This window comes from Periplaneta americana, chromosome 2 (genome assembly GCF_040183065.1).
Source record: "Periplaneta americana isolate PAMFEO1 chromosome 2, P.americana_PAMFEO1_priV1, whole genome shotgun sequence".
In the NCBI taxonomy this organism is placed as follows: Eukaryota; Metazoa; Arthropoda; class Insecta; order Blattodea; family Blattidae; genus Periplaneta; species Periplaneta americana.
In genome coordinates this window covers 179,023,381-179,044,851 of record NC_091118.1, presented here as the reverse complement: position 1 = coordinate 179,044,851, position 21,471 = coordinate 179,023,381, and the positions used below count along the sequence as shown (strand labels likewise).

The window sequence follows — 21,471 nt, the reverse complement described above, 5'->3', positions numbered from 1 at the left end:
GTGAACGTGTCTCCAGCAGGCAAGGTTACGTAATGGTCATCGAGATTTTATTATCGGAGCTGCAAAAATCATGGAAAATTCCAGGACGACATTGGAACCCAGAGCACCATCTGGAGAAGGAAGTGGAATACCTATTCTTTCTCTCCAAAAATCGAAAGATTTTCTGGAAATTACCCTATTACAATTGCTCTAATATATCCTCTGAAGACCAAATCATTTTTTCTTCTGAGAAATTAGAGCCCGAATTTGATTTCCTGTAAAAATATTTTCCATATTTCGAAGTAAAGTACAACACTTCTTACTGATAATTCTAGATTTGTGGTCTGTATTTGTCCTATAAGGAACAGTTACTTTTTTCTAATTAATCTCCTAACCTTGTTTTTCAGTATTTTATTGCTTGACTGCAAAGTTTTAACACTGTATTCTAAAATATTTGCCTTTCTGTTCAGTAAAACAATTTGTTTTCCACGTTCACCATACTTCAGAAAATGTACTTCAGACCTACAGACGTTTCTTGAGATCCCTGTGCAATATTTACACATTCAGAGCTGCCGGTACTAGGTTCTAATCTTGGCTTCTTTGGACTCGTTGTTGTTGTTGTTTTCTAATCCCAGGCATTTGACAATAAAGTCATTTGACTTCTTGCACTCCAATATTTTTCAAAGATATTATCATGGTCAGCCACTGAAGCACAGATTTTGAGGTGTTCCGAATCCATTTCTTGGTTTGAGTTGCACAATGGGCAGTTAGGGGACTGATATAGCTATTCCAATTCTATGCAGGTGTTTAGCCAAACAATCACGGCCTGTTGCCTGTCTAAATGCAGCTACAGACGATTTTCGTGGTAAATCGGGAATTAACTGTGGATTATGATGCAGAGAGTTCCATTTTTTCCCTTGAGATTGTGTTATCAATTTTGTTTGTTGAAGTCTAAGTATGTGGATTTAATAAGTCTTTTCACAGAGAAATATGTAGATTTAGTAACAGGTCTGTAAGTAGCAGTGCTGCCCTTCTTTGCTAAATGCATCCGAATTCTCGTTTCCCAGGATTCCACAATGGGATGGTATCCATTGGAATACAATTCTTTTATTGAGTGATATTAATTGAGAGAGCATTTTAGTTATTTCTGCTGTTTGAGATGAAGGTGTGTGTTTAGAGACTATTGATAGAATAGCTGCTTTGGAGTCTGATAATATAACTGCATTCTTAAATTTACTGATGTGAAATAGAAGATTCCTGAGACTTTCACTTATTGCAACGATTTATCCATCAAAACTTGTTGTTCCATATCCAAGAGATCTATAAAGTGAGAAAAGACAGCACGTAACACCTGCACCGGCACCTTATTCTCTGGAGATCAAGGATCCGTCGGTGTATAAATGAAGCCAGTTTTGTGGAGGGTACCTAATATTAATTGTCTCTAAAGACAATTGTTTCAATATTTCAGTGTTTACTTCTGATTTCAGTATTTCTTCTGTTAAATTTAGATTATATTCCATATTTAATAGAGTTAAAGGATTTGGTTTAATTTGTAAGTTTTCTTTTAAATTCGGGATATTGATTTTCTGTTTTAATTCTTGAGCCATGGATATGAAAATTTTTTGAGTTTTCAATCTACAGAGAGGACTGTATGAATGCCAATTGTTTCCTGGTAATCTGATAAGTTTTTCATATTGAATCAATGCTTTTTCTTCTATTGTCATTTTGATGGTGTTAATATTAGTGAGGAATCTCATAGAATCTATTGGAGTTGTTTTGATTCCACTAGTAATGAGCCTGAGAGCTTGATTTTGAACATATTCTATTTCGTTTATGAAAGGTGAAGTAATTAAAATTTCTCCGCAGTATGTCAGCACTGTCTGTATAAACATTTTGTATGTTGTGTTCAAAGTATTCCTAGAGCATCCCCATTTCTTTCCTGGTAGTCTTTTTAGAAGGGAGAATCTTTTACGAGCTTTTTCAGAAATGTATTTCAAATGGTCTGAAGATTATTAAGAGCAGCTTTTCGAATATTTCTCTTCTGATATCTATCGTCTCGTTTTGAGTCACTTGCAGCCTTGGAACTTGGAATATTTAAAGATGGGACCGCATTTTTTCTTCAATATCTTCCTTTCTTTTAACCCCAAAAGCCTATTCTTCATATTATCTTCATAATCAGTCTCACTTTCGAAATGATTACTACAGATACGTGCACACTTAATATTCACTTGGTCCTGCCTATGACACTTGCTTTCCCACTCTTTAGCTAAAAACACATCTTTCGCAAAATAGTGGTAAATTACTTTGTGAATGTGACGAGAGTCACTCGAACAGTTCGCTACAGCACAATTCACCATTTTTAAACTTAAAATACTAACATTAATAATGTAATATTGTACCTTTATAATTATTCAACATTCACAGTACAATTCACCATTTTTAAACTTAAAATACTAACATTAATAATGTAATATTGTACCTTTATAATTATTCAACATTCACAGTACAATTCTCCACTTTTAAACTTAAAATACTATCATTAATTATGTAATATTGTACCTTTATAATTATTCAACATTCACAATACAATTCACCATTTTTAAACTTAAAATACTATCATTAATAATATAATATTGTACCTTTATAATTATTCAACATTTACAGTACAATTCACCATTTTTAACTTAAAATACTATCATTAATAATGTAATATTGTACCTTTATAATTATTCAACATTTACAGTACAATTCATCATTTTTAAACTTAAAATACTATCATTAATAATATAATATTGTACCCTTATAATTATTCAACATTTACAGTGCAATTCACCATTTTTAAACTTAAAATACTATCAATTCACCATTTTTAAACTTAAAATACTATAATTAATAATGTAATATTGTACCTTTATAATTATTCAACATTTACAGTACAATTCACCATTTTTAAACTTAAAATACTATCAATTCACCATTTTTAAACTTCAAATACTGTCATTAATAATGTAATATTGTACTTTTATAATTATTCAACATTTAGAGTGCAATTCACCATTTTTAACCTTAAAATACTATCATTAATAATGTAATATTGTACCTTTATAATTATTCAACATTTACAGTACAATTCACCATTTGAAAACTTAAAATACTATCATTAATAATATAATATTGTGCCTTTATAATTATTCAACATATACAGTACAATTCACCATTTTTAAATTTAAAATATTATCATTAATAATGTAATATTGTACCTTTATAATTATTTAACATTTACAGTACAATTCACCATTTTTAAACTTAAAATATTATCATTAATAATATAATATTGTGCCTTTATAATTATTCAACATTTACAGTACAATTCACCATTTTTAAACTTAAAATACTAACATTAATAATGTAATATTGTACCTTTATAATTATTCAACATTTACAGTACAATTCACCATTTTTAAACTTAAAATACTATCAATTCACCATTTTTAAACTTAAAATATTATCATTAATAATATAATATTGTGCCTTTATAATTATTCAACATTTACAGTACAATTCACCATTTTTAAACTTAAAATACTAACATTAATAATGTAATATTGTACCTTTATAATTATTCAACATTTACAGTACAATTCACCATTTTTAAACTTAAAATACTAACATTAATAATGTAATATTGTACCTTTATAATTATTCAACATTTACAGTACAATTCACCACTTTTTAAACTTAAAATACTATCATTAATAATATAATATTGTGCCTTTATAATTATTCAACATTTACAGTACAATTCACCACTTTTTAAACTTAAAATACTATCATTAATAATATAATATTGTGCCTTTATAATTATTCAACATTTACAGTACAATTCACCACTTTTTAAACTTAAAATACTATCATTAATAATATAATATTGTGCCTTTATAATTATTCAACATTTACAGTACAATTCACCACTTTTTAAACTTAAAATACTATCATTAATAATATAATATTGTGCCTTTATAATTATTCAACATTTACAGTACAATTCACCACTTTTTAAACTTAAAATACTATCATTAATAATATAATATTGTGCCTTTATAATTATTCAACATTTACAGTACAATTCACCATTTTTAAACTTAAAATACTATCATTAATAATGTAACTTTGTACCTTTATAATTATTCAACATTATTATTTAAAAAACTGTAATATATACTAAATACACAACCAAATAGGCCTACATTACGAAACGGTACACGTGAACTTGAATTACATTTCTCAACACTCGTAAACACTCACCGAGACCAGTTGTACCACATTGACGTCAGAAAGTGGTGGGGTGGCTAGAGGGAGAGACTCTAGGCGGCAAACTGAACCGCAAAGCATTGAGCCAGCCTTTCTACATATAGCCCTGGTTCAGCAGAATTCAGTCAGTTCTACACTGAGTGAATAAGTTTGCAGTGCTTCTGTCTTTGTAAGGTGGTAAGTAGGCTAATATTTATTCGTATTTACAGTGTTAAGAACACAGTAGTATATAGGCCTACAGCCTTTCTCACGAGAACATCGGAATTTATAGTACGAAACACAGAGTGTGTTAAAAAGTATGGAATATTTCTCAAACTTCTTAAATTTTAATTGAAAAAAAAAAAACATTTTATACAAATTCTGTTGGAGATAAACCATACAATATAATACCAGTGTTTGAAAAAAGTTATTCAGCCATACAGATGTGACAGTAAACTTTATTTTTTTTAATAGTATCCTATATTAAAATTTACATATTCCGAATCTCCATTAAATTTTACGTATGGATATTTAGAAATGTTACGCATTGAACCGTTTCATATCTTTTAACTTTTTATTAAACTCATTTCATAGACTTCAAACTTGAGACAAATAAGTATGTAAAACGATAATGAGAAGGCTATAAAGCTAATTCATTAGCAATTGCTTATTACTCATTACTTATTATTGAGGTATTATAAGAAAAAATACTGTAAACTAAAATGAATAAAAGAGATTATGGTACAGGCTTTGAAATCTGTTGTAAAGACATATAGAGTACCTAAGACAAGTGGCGTGCGGTGCTATTCCTCGATGGCGAACAGATCAGAAACAACACTAATAATAATAATAATAATAATAATAATAATAATAATAATAATAATAATAATAATAATCTGTATTATTATTTAGCAACATTACCAATTCTTTTTTTTACTTCATTTACAACTTAATCAGAAAAAGAATATGTTAATATGAAACAAATAAATGATATTATATTGATATTATTATTAGGTCTAAATACATAATACCGTTAACTAAAGTAAATAAACATAAATTAAACCTACAGTACAATTTACCACTTGACGAGCACCCAGTTAACCATTTCATAGAATAAATTATAGTAACTACTTTGAAAATGTCGTTATAAGATTTTGTTTTAGTTTTAAGTTCTGTAAGGAGAGGAGTATTGTATTGTATTGTATTGTATTGTATTGTATTGTATTGTATTGTATTGTATTGTATTGTATTGTATTGTATTGTATTTATTAACATTCCATGGTATTCATACATTGCTTTACAGCTAGAATATGGAACAAGTCAAAAAATTTAATATTATTATAAAGTCTTAGGGCCATATTCATAGACATTCTTAGCATGGACTTCCGCTGGATGATCAATGAACTAACGTTTTTCGTATTCATAAACCAGTGTTAGCGATATGATATGATATGAATCCTGTACAAGCAATCAGTCGATAGCCGGGGCTAGTTTAGCACGCTCGTAGCGCGGGCTAGCGAAATGTCTATGCATAGCACCCTTAATTTATAGTCCCAGTCTAAATGAAATATATACAGAAGAGATTTACAATATAGTCTACTAGTACAACACATAGTTTTAGTATCAATTTCATGAAGTGTTATTGAATGTCATGAATTCACCTACAGAATAGAAGGCGTGAGAAATTAGGTACTTCTTAATTTGGCCCTAAATAATCTTATGTTTTGAGTTTCATTTTTTATATCGATAGGGAGGCTATTAAAATTTTTTTACTGCCATACAACGCACTCCTTTTTGATAGTACGATAGACTTGCCGATGGAGTATAAAAGTCATTTTTTGACGTGTATTTATGCTATGAACTGTTGAATTAGTTACAAAGTTTTCACGATTACATACGAGGAATATTATTAATGAAAAAATATACTGACAAGCCATTGGCGTTATTTGTAGTTTTTTTAAAGTAGTCCTACACGATTCCCTAGATTTGGCACCTACTACTTTTTTTTTGTAATAGAAATATACTGTTACTACCTGTGGAATTTCCCCAGAATATTATTCCAAAACTCATTACCGAGTGGAAGTATGCAAAGTATATTGTTTTTAAGGTATTGATATTTACTATCGTTTGCATAGATCTAATAGCAAAACAAGCTGAATTTTGTTTGGGAGTAATTTCTTTAATATGATTTTTCCAATTTAACACATTATCGATTTTTAAGCCAAGAAATTTGGTGGTTGTTGTTTCTAATAGGGATCTATTGTTAATTAATGCGCTAGAAATTTTCGAGTTTGAATTTGGACAGGATTTAAATTGAATTATGTTAGTCAGTCAGTCAGTCAGTCAGTTAGTTAGTTAGAAGGTTTGCCATTCAAAATAACCGCGCTTTTCTCAGCAAAATTGATCGAACTAAACGCTCTCGACTTCGCCTGATCGATAATACAACACTCGCAGTCTTGGGCGCTTGGAACAGGCAGGAGTCACCTGTTCCATTGCCATTATTTCTTCAGATTTAACTCAGACCGTGAATGCGTAAATCGTACGGATTTTTTTAAGAACTATTATACCATTTCACACACAATATTATGTCACACGAAAAACTCGAACTTTCCGAGTTATCACTATATAAATAAACTAGCTTGATGAAACAGTATATTCCACACTCCTCAATACTCCGCGAGGGAAGAGGTAACTTCTACAGCTTCCAGCGATACTCGGGTAAGTTCGTGTCCGCTCGAGCCTGCTTTGCATGAGACTCCCACTCACATCATCAGCCACAGCAGACGAGAAGGGCTCGAGTCGTTTTCACTTCACTGCAATAATCCTGCTAACGATAGCTGTTTTCGCTTTTCGAAAACTGCAAGTAGGCCTATCCTTTAGAATGAAGTAGGCCTATATCTCACAATCTCAGTTAAGGGGGCAGGGAGGAAAGGAACAGCCTGTTCCCTCTGATCCATGGAGGAACCGCCACTGCCTAAGACATATCATACAACTTCTCCAGAAAACGACAAAACTCTTAGAGAAAAATGTCAGCTGGAAGTTGATAAAGAATCAAGTCAGAATGAAAAAATGATCTTACACACAAAAAAAGGAAAGAACGATCCAGAACCGAACCCTAGCAAGAGAGGATGCGAAAAAAGGAAGCTTGTGAAGGAAGAATTCAGTGACGATGTATTAGGACATGAGAGCAATGAAATGACTGGAAATTTGGATTCTGAAACACAAAATATTATTATTCTAAACTTTATTCCAAAAAGGGGTACGGGATTCGTTGTCAGAGTTGCAAAATTTGGTACCACGAACGTTGTGTGAAACAGGAGGAAGAAAGCGGTTCGTTTGCGGTCAGTGTATGTAGAAATACACTAAAAAAGGGACAATTTTTACGCTAATGTTTCCTGTTCAATATTGTGTATGCTTAGGCCTTTTTATCCATTATCCATTATTGAAGTAACATTTATATTGAAAATAATATTTTGTAATATTATTTCGTATTATTCATATTTCCTCACAATATATACTTGTACAATTTAGCGGGTAAATTGTATATCTCAATTTTGACTTCATTTACAGTTATTTTTATTTTATAAACTTTCTAATGCTTCTTTAAATATTTTTATGCTCGACCATGCCGAAATGTAGTAATTATACAGCTGCTAGCTGCCCTTTAATGGAATTCATTAAAGTACACCTATTCATTAAAGTTCAGGTGTTCCACCAATCAGAAAAACACCATTGTAACAATATGAAAGCGCAAGTATCGATTATTCTCGGATATGCAATCGAAAGACAACTAGCGAAACGTCACGGAGGCTGGAAATCCAATACTGTCGCAGAAAGTTATGCTCTGTTACTATAATAATTAGCGTTAATTGTAAATAATATTCAAATAAATTCAATTTGTCATCTCGTTTTTCAATGTCTAAATCAATTTCAAGGTTATGTCAAGATTAATGTTTATTTTACTCTCTAGATTATATCAAGATCAATGGCATTTGTTTCTCGGAAAAAAAAAATCAATACTTTCGCGTCTGCGCACAACTAACAATTTACGAGATATTGCACAAGGTCAGTTCCGCTCCCCAGTCAGATAAGAATACAATGAAAGAGTAATGGAACGGAGAAAAATTCTCTCCGGCGCCGGGATTTGAACCCGGGTTTTCAGCTCTACGTGCTGACGCTTTATCCACTAAGCCACACCGGATTTCACCCCGACGTCGGAAGAATCGTCTCAGTTTTAAGTTCCAACTCTTGGGTTCCCTCTAGTGACCGCCCTCTGCACTACGCCATAGATATCTATGAACCTAAGACCGAAGTCCACACATGTGCTGAGGTGCACTCGTAATGAGTGACTAGTTGGCCGGGATGCGACTTCGGTACATAAAAAAAAATTATATACATGATATGCGTAAATCACTTCGTGATTTAAGACGGCGCTTATTCCGTCGGATCCCGGCCAACTAGTCACTCATTACGAGTGCACCTCAGCACATGTGTGGACTTCGGTCTTAGGTTCATAGATATCTATGACGTAGTGCAGAGGGCGGTCACTAGAGGGAACCCAAGAGTTGGAACTTAAAACTGAGACGATTCGTCCGACGCCGGGGTGGAATCCGGTGTGGCTTAGTGGATAAAGCGTCAGCACGTAGAGCTGAAAACCCGGGTTCAAATCCCGACGCCGGAGAGAATTTTTCTCTGTTCCATTACTTTTTCATCGTATGATGACGCAGAATATATGCATGGAAATATCATATGTACTTCGGTACATTAAAAAAAATAATATACAGATAAGAATAACATGAATACTTATGAATAATTTCAAGTTAGAAATATGGTCGAGCATAAAAAGTCGTATGAAACTTGCCTATAATTGTAATTAAGACGTTCGTAGGAAAATTATGAAACTCTCTTGCGCTCGTTTCATAAACATACTCGCGTCTTAATTACTACCATTATAGGCTCATTGCATAATGTACTAAAGTACAACAGTGCATATTAATATTAGGGATAATGTGGGTAAATTCGAAGGAAAAAAGTAAAATTACTGAAATTATCCAAATTATCCTGTTTTACTCTATTATTTTTAAACTTTATAGTTACTCGTAGGATACTTTAAAACAGCGTGCTCAAAATCATCAGAACGTACTGCCGGATTCTGTATAATACTGATATTACATAATCGTTCTTCATGTGAACAAATGACAAATGAGTTACAATAAATTGATAGATGTTTATTTATTTCAACAGATTTCATGATTGGAGTCAACCCCTACCTTCCAAACATACCAAAAGAATTGCACGATATATACATGACAGACTTTCTGATGGAATTAACGAAAGCCAAATTCAAAAGAGAAGATAACGAAGACGACAGAATCACTGAAATGAGATACGAACAAACCGTTGCACTGCTCAGAAAAGTGTGAAATGAAATTGAACAAACAATGCAGTTATTTCCGCTCTTGTCGGAGTCAGGTTTACCCTACCTCATACCCACTGGTGCTGGTATTTTCACAAGTTTCCCGTTTCTAAGAAAAACGTAAACACTGCGTTATCCTATTTAGTTTGATGGCTTGCACAAAGGTAATAGGCCTACTATTAAGAGTTCGAGTGGAATAATTACAGTTATTTATGGCACAAGTGTTAAAAGTGGCATATCATTTCGTGAATAGGGAGAGATGTTTTGCGAAACGAAGCAGCTGGTACAGTGTAGCAAACCTACAAACAAAATAAAATCACTTTTAACATATGTGTCGCACACTATTTTTTAGGCAGCCGTTCAATATGAGATAATCTAATAATACTTACTTACAAATGGCGTTTAAGGAACACAGTGGTCCATTGCCGTCCTTACATAAGCCCGTCATCGGTGCCTATCCTGAGCAAGATTAATCCAGTCTCTATCATCATATCCCACCTCCCTCAAATCTAGTTTAATATTTTCCTCACATCTACGTCTTGATCTATCCAAAGGTCTCTTCCCCTTGCATTTCTGGATTCACGCATACGTACTAAATGCCTTGCTCATGATAATTTTATAATTTAATTATATATTTATATGTATTCTGCTACCTCGCGGCAAATTTATGAACTGCCTTTTACAGTATTAATTCATATTATATAGTATTAATTCACATATAGCTATGGCATTGAATGCAATCTGACGGGTAAATTAAAAAAGCTTTATGGTTAACGTTTCAAACTCGCGTTTGAAAATGAATAATTCTGAAGTGAACAGGAAAAAAAAACTGCAGTTAGAGAACATTGGAATTACTACCAAAAAAGTCAAGAAAGAAATGTAGGCTTAATAATCACACAACAGGTTTATGAAATAGTGCAATAAACAGAATTTTCAACATTAATCTCACTAGAGGTTTTGATTTATCTAGAGAAAATCAAAGCTCGAGTGGGATTTAATTGACTATTACATGATTAGAAGAAAGTATAATATAAAGATTAGAAGAAATAAAGTACTCCAATACAATAAAATATTAACTGACTTTCTGAAATTCTATTTCACTAATGTTAGCTTCACCAAAACGCTGGAACGAAGCCGCCATTTTCAGTTGACTGTCTATGCTGTAAACAAATGACGATAGCAAAGCGTGTTTTATGGTACCATAAAGAATTTGCAGTTTAAAATGTTGGCAAACAAAGAAACAAGTGATAGGGATGTGATAAAAACAGAAGAAAGTATATAAAGATTAGAAGAAATAAAGTACTCTAGTAAAATAAAATAGATATTAATTGACTACTAAAATTCTATTTCACTAATGTTACCTTCACCAAAATGTTTGAACGATGCTGCCATTTTCAGTCGACTAGCTATGCGGGAAACAAATTACGATCGCAAAGTATGTTTATAGTACCATAAATAATTCGCAGTTTGAAATGTTGGCAGACAAAGAAACAAATGCTAGGGTAGTGATAAAAACAACAAATGCTAGGGAAGCGATAAAATTAAACAAATGCTAGGGAAACGATAAAATTGTGCGATAAGCGGCCATGATTGGCTGAAAGACGTCCTTTCGTACAGTTTTATTGGTCAAAAGTAGTATGACGTAGTAAAAGTGTAATAGTCAACGTAAATACAGCAAAATATTTTTTCCTACACATTCAGACGATATTTCAAACCCTAATTTACTTCCTTTAAATTCTGGCAAGTGTGTTACCATTAGTGCTTCCACACAAGGAATTTCTATATGCAACTGCAACAACTACAGAATTAATGTAAAAATTTATTTTTAAAATGCGCTAAATAGACGTAGAGGATTTTTGTAATATCTATAATTATGTGGAATGTACAGTCTTCAACAACAAAAATGACCTTTAGATTGATTCCGAGAGAGCTTGGGATTACTCGTGAAAGAATTGCTTATGAACGACACCGCTCTATTTTTCCTTTGTTTTATTTGTTTGTTTGTTGCTTTTTTTGTCTGTTTATAGGTCAACTATTATGAATAATCTATAACGAAGATATATTCAAGGAGTAAATTAGGTGCAAAGTAAACATCTTTCTCTAGTCGTGTGAACCACTCGCTGCTCGAAGTGGAATTACACAAATTCACTCTAAAGGAGAGCGGTCATTTTTTGTGTCTAAGGCTGTACACACTAACGGCTCTCAAACAAAGCAATTCAAATGAAATACAATAACTTTATTGTGAATATTTGTACAAATATACGTTATATATTTAACAAAGAAATAAAGGAAGAACAATCATTAATAATAAAATATATAATTTATTTGACCTTAAATCACATTCACAATCCTTACGTATAAAGAAATTCCTCAAAAGTCTAAATATCACAATAACACCCCAACCAAGAACATAAATGTTTCACGGAATTAGTACTGATCTCCTATAAATCCTCTATCATTTATTTAATTTTCTTTCCTTTTTGTTGATAACTCGAGGGAAATATACAAAGAGTTAAAAGAATCATGAACGTAAAATATAACCATTAGCCAAAGGGCAAACTTTGTTAGTATTTGCTTTGAAACAGTGAACTTTAATATTTCAAGTAAAGTATATGATTATACCAGATATGGGTAATATCCACACAAGTCAAATATTTAGGAATTATTATAGATCAGCTTTTACGTTGGGATAAACAAATTGATTTTATGTGTAAAAGTACAAGAAAGACAATTTATAAATCCATAATACTTCGAAAATTTTATCACAAAGGAGGCACTGAGAATAATATTTTTAGCTTTAGTACAATAATTAATACAATATGGTATAATAAATTGGGGTGAAGTAGCATCATCTGAACTTAATCAATTAATTTTATTACACAGAAGATTAATAAAAATTTGTCTAACCAAAAATATGGATTTATACAGATTTTAAAGTATTAACTATTGAAGAAATTTATAAATATAGTTTACTAACTTACTATCACAGAAATCAAATAAAACATAAATCTAATCGACATGAATATCGTACTCGAAGACAAAAGACTACTTTCCCATTAATTGAGACTGAATATCATACAAGTGCAGCTCTTAAACATGATGCTAGTTTCGGCCCAAGACTTTATAATAAAATTACAAACCATTTTCCAAATTTGAAATATTTTTAAATTGAACCTTTTAAAGAAGAAATTTATAAAATTATTCATGGCATATAATACTAACAAATGTGTGTATTTTTTACCTTTTTATTTCTGTCGACTATATTCATGTTTTTATTGAATATCACTGGCTTCTGTCTGATTGTTAATTTATATTAATTATGTTTTTTCTCTCTCTCTTTTTTTCTCTTGTGTGTTATTTATCGGTTTGAATTAAGTTACCGTATTTAGTAAATTGTCTTTGTAAATTTTATGTTGTATTATTGGCTAAAACCACACCGTACACGAGCCTGGCTCTTACGGTAGTGGCTAGAAACATTTTTGTTTTATAATTTTCATTTGTAGTCACTTTGTACTCACTTTTGTTTGCGTCCACTATAAGTTCATGGCGTTGTAGTCGGTATGATGGTGTCCACTAACACTTTTACTGGACATTCATAATGTTCCTCTTTGGATTTACTCAGTAAAATTGAAAGCTTTCGATTCAATCATATATATATATACATATATATTTCGTACATACATATAAATACATATATATTTCGTACCAGGACAAATAAATAAAGAAAACTCATCATTATCCAAACTCATCATATATTCCCGTGCGGGAACTGTATACACCATCCCTTTATTTTTCCCTCCACAAATATTCTACCTATCTGCGTGTAAGTACAGTAAGCAGAGGTTGAACTCGGTACCATAACCTTCTAATCAGGAGTGTGTAAAATGGTGGAATATGATGAATAAATTGTAGGTTTTGTTTAATTTCAAAGAAGCAGGAGAAGAAAACTATTTTGTTATTATGAATAAAGGTAAAGCTCAATGTCTCTATTGTTCAGTTGAGATTTATAGAACACATAATATCAGGTGGAACTTCGATCTTGAACATAAGAAGGATTTTGGCAAACATAAACTTATAGGTAAGCATTTAAAATAGGATTGCTAGAAAGGTTTGTATTAATAAAATAGTTTTTACATGCGATTTAGCAATGCGTTGTTTTAATTTAATTTGTTGTACAGATTGTAATATTGATAAAGTTTTCAAGAATCTACAGGAATAATTTATTAATGGAAAAGCCAATCCACATTCACTACTAGTTGAAAATGCAGTCCGATCAATTTATGGCATTTCAAACACTTAGGCGAATCATAGAAAACAATACCCATTTTAAAATATCAGGTAAAATCGGAAAGGAATTGCATGAATTATTATATAATGACAAGTCTCCTAACTTGGGTAATTTCGCAGCTATGAGGTTGGCAATCTTTGAATCCACGTATGTCTGCGAGCAATTTTTTTTCTAATTGAACTGATGAAAAATATTCCGTATACATATCTAACATCCTATCATCTCGTAACTCTTTTTCATTTATGTAGATCTAGTAATAGTATTCATCCTAATTAGACAATAGTATAGGCAACCTAGAGCTAATAAGTGATTAATTATAATTTATTTATTTATTTATTTATTTATTTATTTATTTATTTATTTATTTATTTATTTATTTATTAATGGGTGCTAAGCCACAGTGACCATATGAATGCCTATATTACGTATTTAACTTGATCTGAAATATTTAATGTAGTTGTATGCGGCATTAGTTTTGTACATCCCTAAGCGAAAGATAAGCCAAGTTCATGTAGTTATATACCCGCTGATATAAACATAGCAGCTAGTACGTCCGAAATATTGTGGAAGGAGCGCACTCGATTATTTAAGGAGCATATATCAAAGTTAGACAACTCGATTTTTTGCGATTTCGAGATATCGATTGTTTCTCATAGAATTTTGTGTGCTGAATGCGATTCTGGAACTGGTTAGGTTAAAAAACGGACAGAACACAGCGAAAATAGCACTTAGCCCCTAATTGTGCGCTTTACAGTCAAAGTTTTGTTTCTCCACTGTGGCTTGGTTTCAAATTAGAACAATTCCTTCAGTAGCCAATGGGAAGCCCACATTCGTACCACCTTTTCCCATCACGCGAATCTAACATGGCTGATTGTTTATATAATCGATTTGTGGATGAATAAGTATTGTTTTACGTAAATTTGCTTTGAAACCGAATTAGAAGAGACTTAGATACAAAAGTAGACAATTTCACTTTAAATATGGCTTCATTTGGTTTCAAAAACAGACAACTCCATGACTTAGTTTCAGAGATGATGAACAACTTCACTTTTTAAACTTAAATTTCGGCGTGAACATTAATTTTAATCACATTTTGAAACTGAAAAAATATTTCTATGACCCACGAGAATGTTTTAAAAAATGTACGTATAACGGTGACATTGGTTTCCATGGATCTAGTTTTTCGCCTCTCCTGTAAAAAAAAAAAAGCAAAAATGAAGTTGTCCAACTTTGATAGCAAGCTCCTCATTTATACCTTTCCTCCCTCATAACCACATTTTATATTAAGCGAACTGCCATTATACAAGGAGCGCACTCAGTTGAGTGACTTGGTGGCCGGGATTCCACAGTAATATGCACAGCAATCTGTACAGTAATATGCACTGAATTTTTCTCCTCGAATATTAATTGTTCCCATAACAGATGTATTCTGTAGGAACAAAAAAATAATAATAACCTTTACATATATTCAGAACACTAGCCAATTAAAGAAATGATACTTCTGAACAGTTCATTCCCTATCTGTAATATTATTTTATCCTTAAAACTCAAGGATAATGGTATTTTACAAACAACTTCAAATTAGTGCAACTTGGAAAACATTGAGATTAGGACAAATGTTTATGTGACTTTTTTGCTCAGAATGTCTTCGGAAATAAGCTCCGTAAGGGACGGTAAATCTTCGTGAATCACTCTGTATAACGATAGAAGGCTCAAATATTATCATATAGCCTAAATCAGGTATGCTCATTCTCTGACTCCCGATTACGTTCTGTAATCACAACCTTCCAATGTAGAGCGTGCTGTTCCTCGTTCGAAGCTCGACGGATGACTCCGGAAGGCAGTTCAAGTACTTAGAAAACGCACGAACAGTGCGGGACAATGACACAGTCAAAACCTTCTGTAAGCAAACGATCATTCCGTACAGTGTGGGAGGAAGACTATTTTTGTTGTGAAAACGTAAAGTGTTTACTATGTTGTAAGGTACTGTCAGGAATACTACTGAGCAACATAAAACATTATACGCTCTGCCATCCAGAACATGCCGAAGTGACAGGGAAGCTGTTTTCTGTAATATGTAGGCCTAGTCATATATCAACATTATTATTATTATTATTATTATTATTATTATTATTATTATTATTATTACTACAACTATTGTTATTGTGGTGACTTTATTCCAATAGAAATACATGTTATGATAAAATAATTTTTCAGGGGTGCAACGTGCACTAAAGTTTCAAGAATTGAAAGCACTTCATGACAAGCCAAACATTGAAGAGAGTCGAACAGTTCAGAGTCTATGTTTAGGAGCAAGTTATGTAGTATGTTGGGAATTAGCTAAGGCACTAAAAACCTTTCACGGATGGTGAACTTGTAAAGAGATGTATGGTGCCTGAACAAAATATAGTTAATTACATCTCACTACTGGAACAGCTCAAATGTGAATTCACAGAACATAGATTTAATGATTTTTAGACGTACGGAAAGTGATATTGATATTTTTGTTAATCCTTTCATACTAAATTTAGTACACTCTGTGAGGGTGCAGTTTCAGGACGAGTTAATTGATTTACAAAGTTACGTAGAATTCAGAACTAAATGCCGAGAATATGACTTGCCAAGCATAAAAGTATTCAAAAATGAACAAAACGCAATATCCCAAGATGAGCTTATTCGCTGTCACTCGAAATATGTGTGCAAACAACTATTTTCGAGAATGAAGGTTGCTAAATCCAAAAATCCAAACGTAGATCCCGATTAACAGATGAGAATCTTTTGTGCATTGCAGTAAATTCGTTGGAAATAGATTTCCGATTACTTGCAGAAAAGAATACACATGTTGAATGTGGAGTATGAAAATAACATTATTTATGATGTAATAGTATCATAACTGCATGAAAAATATTATAAATAATGTAATAACTGAATATTTCCTTTTTCAAATTCAGTTTATTATCCGTATTTGTAAGACAGTGAGAGCGATGCCACGGGCGGTGCTGCAATGTAGTTGCGGAGCCCAGTCCGTACACAGTGTGTGTTATGCAGTGCAGCATCATCCGTGTAATCGGCGCTTCTACAATTTTGAGCATATCTGGCCTAAATCTTAGAAATGGCCAAATGGACAGAGCGAATTTTTCACCTTTACTATAATAACATGGCAAAGTTCTCAGAGGAAAGCAGATAATGAAAGGCACAGATCGCCCATGGACTAAAAAATTATAAACATTTTCTAGTATCGATTTCCTCGATAATATACATGAAAGTCAAGTACACATTGTAATATAGGCAAACATTCAATGTTGTCTGTACCAAGTAGGAGAAAGCGTTTATCATTAAGTCAAACAAAAAAACAACCTTCGAATATAATTCACAACACTGATAAGAGAGAGAATCTGCAGAGAGATGACATTAACAGTGGTACCGATCAAGTACGCACACCCATCGTCGCACTCCGAATAGACTGTAAGTGAAAGTACGCTCCACAAATCAGACTCACAAACAGTGGCAAAGCTTTTAAGAGCCTTTTGAGCCTACCCAAAAAATTTGAGTTATTATTCCTAGTAACAGTAGGTCTTTAAGTTTGTAATAACTAAAGCCCGGATTTCTAAGCCAAATGCATATTCTTTTCCACACTTCTGAAGGTAAGCAGAAAGGTTATACTTCGTAAGACACACCTAGATAAGCGGTTTTAACTATGTTTGTTAGTGCTTATAAATGCTTATTTCGCAGGAAAACGTTTTTGTTTACTTATTTTACGATTTTTAATTAAAACAGCGTATTTTATCCAAAACTGTTCCAACTCACTGCGGGCTAAAGCAGGGAGATGCACTATCACCTTTACTTTTTAACTTCGCTTTAAATATGCCATTAGGAAAGTTCAGGATAACAGGCAGGGTTTGGAATTGAACGGGTTACATCAGCTTCTTGTCTATGCGGATGACGTGAATATGTTTGGAGAAAATACACAAACGATTAGGGAAAACACGGGAATTTTACTTGAAGCAAGTAAAGCGATCGGTTTGGAAGTAAATCCCGAAAAGACAAAGTATATGATTATGTCTCGTGACCAGAATATTGTACGAAATGGAAATATAAAAATTGGAGATTTATCCTTCGAAGAGGTGGAAAAATTCAAATATCTTGGAGCAACTGTAACAAATATAAATGAACTCGGGAGGAAATTAAACGCAGAATAAATATGGGAAATGCCTGTTATTATTCGGTTGAGAAGCTCTTATCATCCAGTCTGCTGTCCAAAAATCTGAAAGTTAGAATTTATAAAACAGTTATATTACCGGTTCTTCTGTATGGTTGTGAAACTTGGACTCTCACTCTGAGAGAGGAACATAGGTTAAGGGTGTTTGAGAATAAGGTGCTTAGGAAAATATTTGGGGCTAAGCGGGATGAAGTTAGAGGAGAATGGAGAAAGTTACACAACGCAGAACTGCACGCATTGTATTCTTCACCTGACATAATTAGGAACATTAAATCCAGACGTTTGAGATGGGCAGGGCATGTAGCACGTATGGGCGAATCCAGAAATGCATATAGAGTGTTAGTTGGGAGACCGGAGGGAAAAAGACCTTTAGGGAGGCCGAGACGTAGAAAAAATGTTATGTTTTATTTAACGACGCTCGCAACTGCAGAGGTTATATCAGCGTCGCCGGATGTGCCGCAATTTTGTCCCGCAGGAGTTCTTTTACATGCCAGTAAATCTACTGACATGAGCCTGTCACATTTAAGCACACTTAAATGCCATCGACCTGGCCCGGGATCGAACCCGCAACCTTGGGCATAGAAGGCCAGCGCTATACTAACTTGCCAACCACGTCGACCCGAGACGTAGATGGAAGGATAATATTAAAATGGATTTGAGGGAGGTGGGATATGATGATAGAGACTGGATTAATCTTGCACAGGATAGGGACCGATGGCGGGCTTATCTGAGGGCGGCAATGAACCTTCGGGTTCCTTAAAAACCATTTGTAAGTAAGTAAGTAACTGTAATTTTAAAAGTGCATATTTCACTCCTAGGCGTCATTTATCACCGATTCCCTTTCTTTTATTGGCTAATAAAAAATTAACTTCAGTCGAATGTATACGAAGGGTATGATCATGGGTGGACAACTCGTGCTCTCCAAGTGTGAACACAACCTCAGTGCAGGTAGAACGGACTCTGTACTGTAGTGTCTGTATACAAGTTTGCTCGCGTCTGCAGTAAGCGGCGGCTAGTTTTAAGTGAAAAACAATATAATCCCCAGATCATTTCCTTTAGTGATGAGTCGGAAGAGAAAGATTTTTTATTAAGAAAGGAGGTAAAGCTTCTATTATGTTCTATTAACTTCCTTACGCATGACATTTAATGTTACAAATAAACACAGTGAATGTTTTAGTAAAGAAATACTGTCTAGATCTGCTTTAGAATAACTAAAGGTAAAATGGGATATCAACAAGGTGAGACTGATATCAAATATCGTTAGCACGTTGTGCGTGCGAGTTGCAGAATTGCAAGACGTATAATCGACTAGCTAAGAGCATTTATGGATAAATTTGAAATGTGGCAGTATCATGTAGAATATAGACAACTTCACTTTCTTTGACTATAAACTATCTTGAAGAGTGATAAGAAAATCTTCTTATCAAATATAAGACACTACTTCAAGACCTACTGCAGAATTCACTGCCAAGTTTGGAGAAACAGTGGCAATTGACAAGGAATCGAAATTTTTCTGAAATCTTTTTGGCGTACGCCGATAGAAAATCCTGAAAATTTATAGCTTGAATTAATAAATCTACATAACAACACGCCACTCATATTCCAGCAAAATCAGGAATCGAACTGTTCGTAATGTTGCCTAAGTCAGAATTTTCAAATATACTCTTTGCTTCCATATATACTGTATGAGCTTGAGGCAGAGTTCAATACAAGAAAGGAGTGTAAAAGCTCTCAAAGTAAAGAAAGAGCTCAGAAATAAGCTTATTTCATCTGCTGTGACATGTAAAAAATACTTCCTTAAATTTGTGTTTGTTTGCGATGTAGACTATTACATTTCTGAGAACAGAGGAATACTCTTTAATGTACTTGTAAATTCTCGCGTTCTATGTTTCAAATAAGATATATAATAATAAATATTAACAAATAGTATAATAATAAATAAGTGTCGCAGTTATGTTTGTTGTCACTTGGAAAGGTGTATTCAGGTTGTGTTTGCAGTACTAAACTAATTTACAAAGCCAGGAAATAATAAAATTTTGTTATTTGTGTTTAGGTACAGTCTGTCTAAAATTACTAGGCCTATAATTATTGTACCAGCGTCATTCTGAAATTCAAATCATGGAGTATATATCACGACCACCTGCACGAGCCTCCAGCACCGAAACTATAAACAACTTGTAACTGCTGCGGCTGGCTGCGTCTGTCTTTCTCTCTTTCAAGGTTTTTTAGCACTTTGTGAGCACGAGTTGCCCATCCACGGGTATGATCCAGGATGTTGTGAAATAATACTGCATACTTCTAATTAGGAGAGAACCTTGGGATTCCCCGCCAAGCTTCTGCGACTAGCCAGATTAATCGGATATCGCACTTATCGCGTTATCGGAATAATGTCATGTGCATGGATAGTGAATCCCCGAGTTCCAAGCTGCAGTGTGCAAGTTGTGTAACACGCGTTGGTTCAATAAGGTGTGTGTGATTGCTCACTGTTGTAGTTAAGGAATGCCACCCACAAAAACCTCTCAATCAGCATTCTTACGCAAATTATTTACAAATGAGTTTGGAAGTAATATTTTAAGTGAGGACGGCAGTGTCTTATTTTGTTTGGTGTGTGAAAAGAGTGTTTCTGCGAAGAAAAAATCTGACATTGTGCAGCTTATTAATACAACACGGCATAACGAGAGGTTTAACTCATTTCTATACAGAATGGAAGTGAAATAATCCTGCAGAGCGAAAGGAACGATAGAGTACACTTAACCCTTTGTTTTTCTGAACCGACGCACGAAGGTGCGAGGCCCGCCTCGCACAAATCGGGACTACACGGGAGATAGTGAGTGCTTTCTGTAACTGCGAGGTGTGAGGTCAGCGTACCTCGCAGTTATAGAAACCTCGCAACTCCCATGCGTCGGCTCAGAAAAACCAAGGCTTCAGAGGAATAGAAACCTATATTACGTTTTGTTATTAAATACACGGTTAATTATAAAACTGAGTTGGAAGTTTCAGCATCCCAGCAACATCGCCGAGAATTAATAATCGTATCTATTATGTAATTAGCTAATTAGATATTTTATAGTAAGCATGTTTAATATTACAGTTTCGGAGTAAATCGCTTTATGAATCTAATTCAATACGAACATATTGTACATAGAGTTCTGGATTTTACGTACAGTATCATCAATTTAACATTTAACGTAAGAACGTTGTAACATATGTATCTCGAAGTTGTAGTTCATAGTAGATTAGTGTTATAGGACACAGCTGTTACAAAGTATATTTATGATT

The 21,471-nt window shown here is 33.2% G+C and overlaps 2 protein-coding genes across 3 annotated transcripts in view; both read left to right on the top strand.

Moving 5' to 3' along the window:
- The window catches only part of LOC138694882 (juvenile hormone acid O-methyltransferase-like), a 46,436-nt gene extending 34,419 nt beyond the window's left edge, over positions 1–12,017 (top strand). Inside the window, exon 5 of one of the 2 annotated variants that reach the window (XM_069819044.1) lies at positions 9,514–12,017. In XM_069819044.1, coding sequence (XP_069675145.1) covers positions 9,514–9,692 — 179 coding nt within the window. In that variant the 3' untranslated portion in view covers positions 9,693–12,017. The remainder of the gene's footprint in view (positions 1–9,513) is intronic. The other variant, XM_069819043.1, reaches the window with a different exon arrangement.
- LOC138694881 (juvenile hormone acid O-methyltransferase-like) overlaps positions 4,200–21,471 on the top strand; it is a 48,479-nt gene continuing 31,207 nt past the window's right edge. Inside the window, exon 1 of the mRNA XM_069819042.1 lies at positions 4,200–4,467. The gene's annotated coding sequence lies outside the window, so the exon portion shown is untranslated. The remainder of the gene's footprint in view (positions 4,468–21,471) is intronic.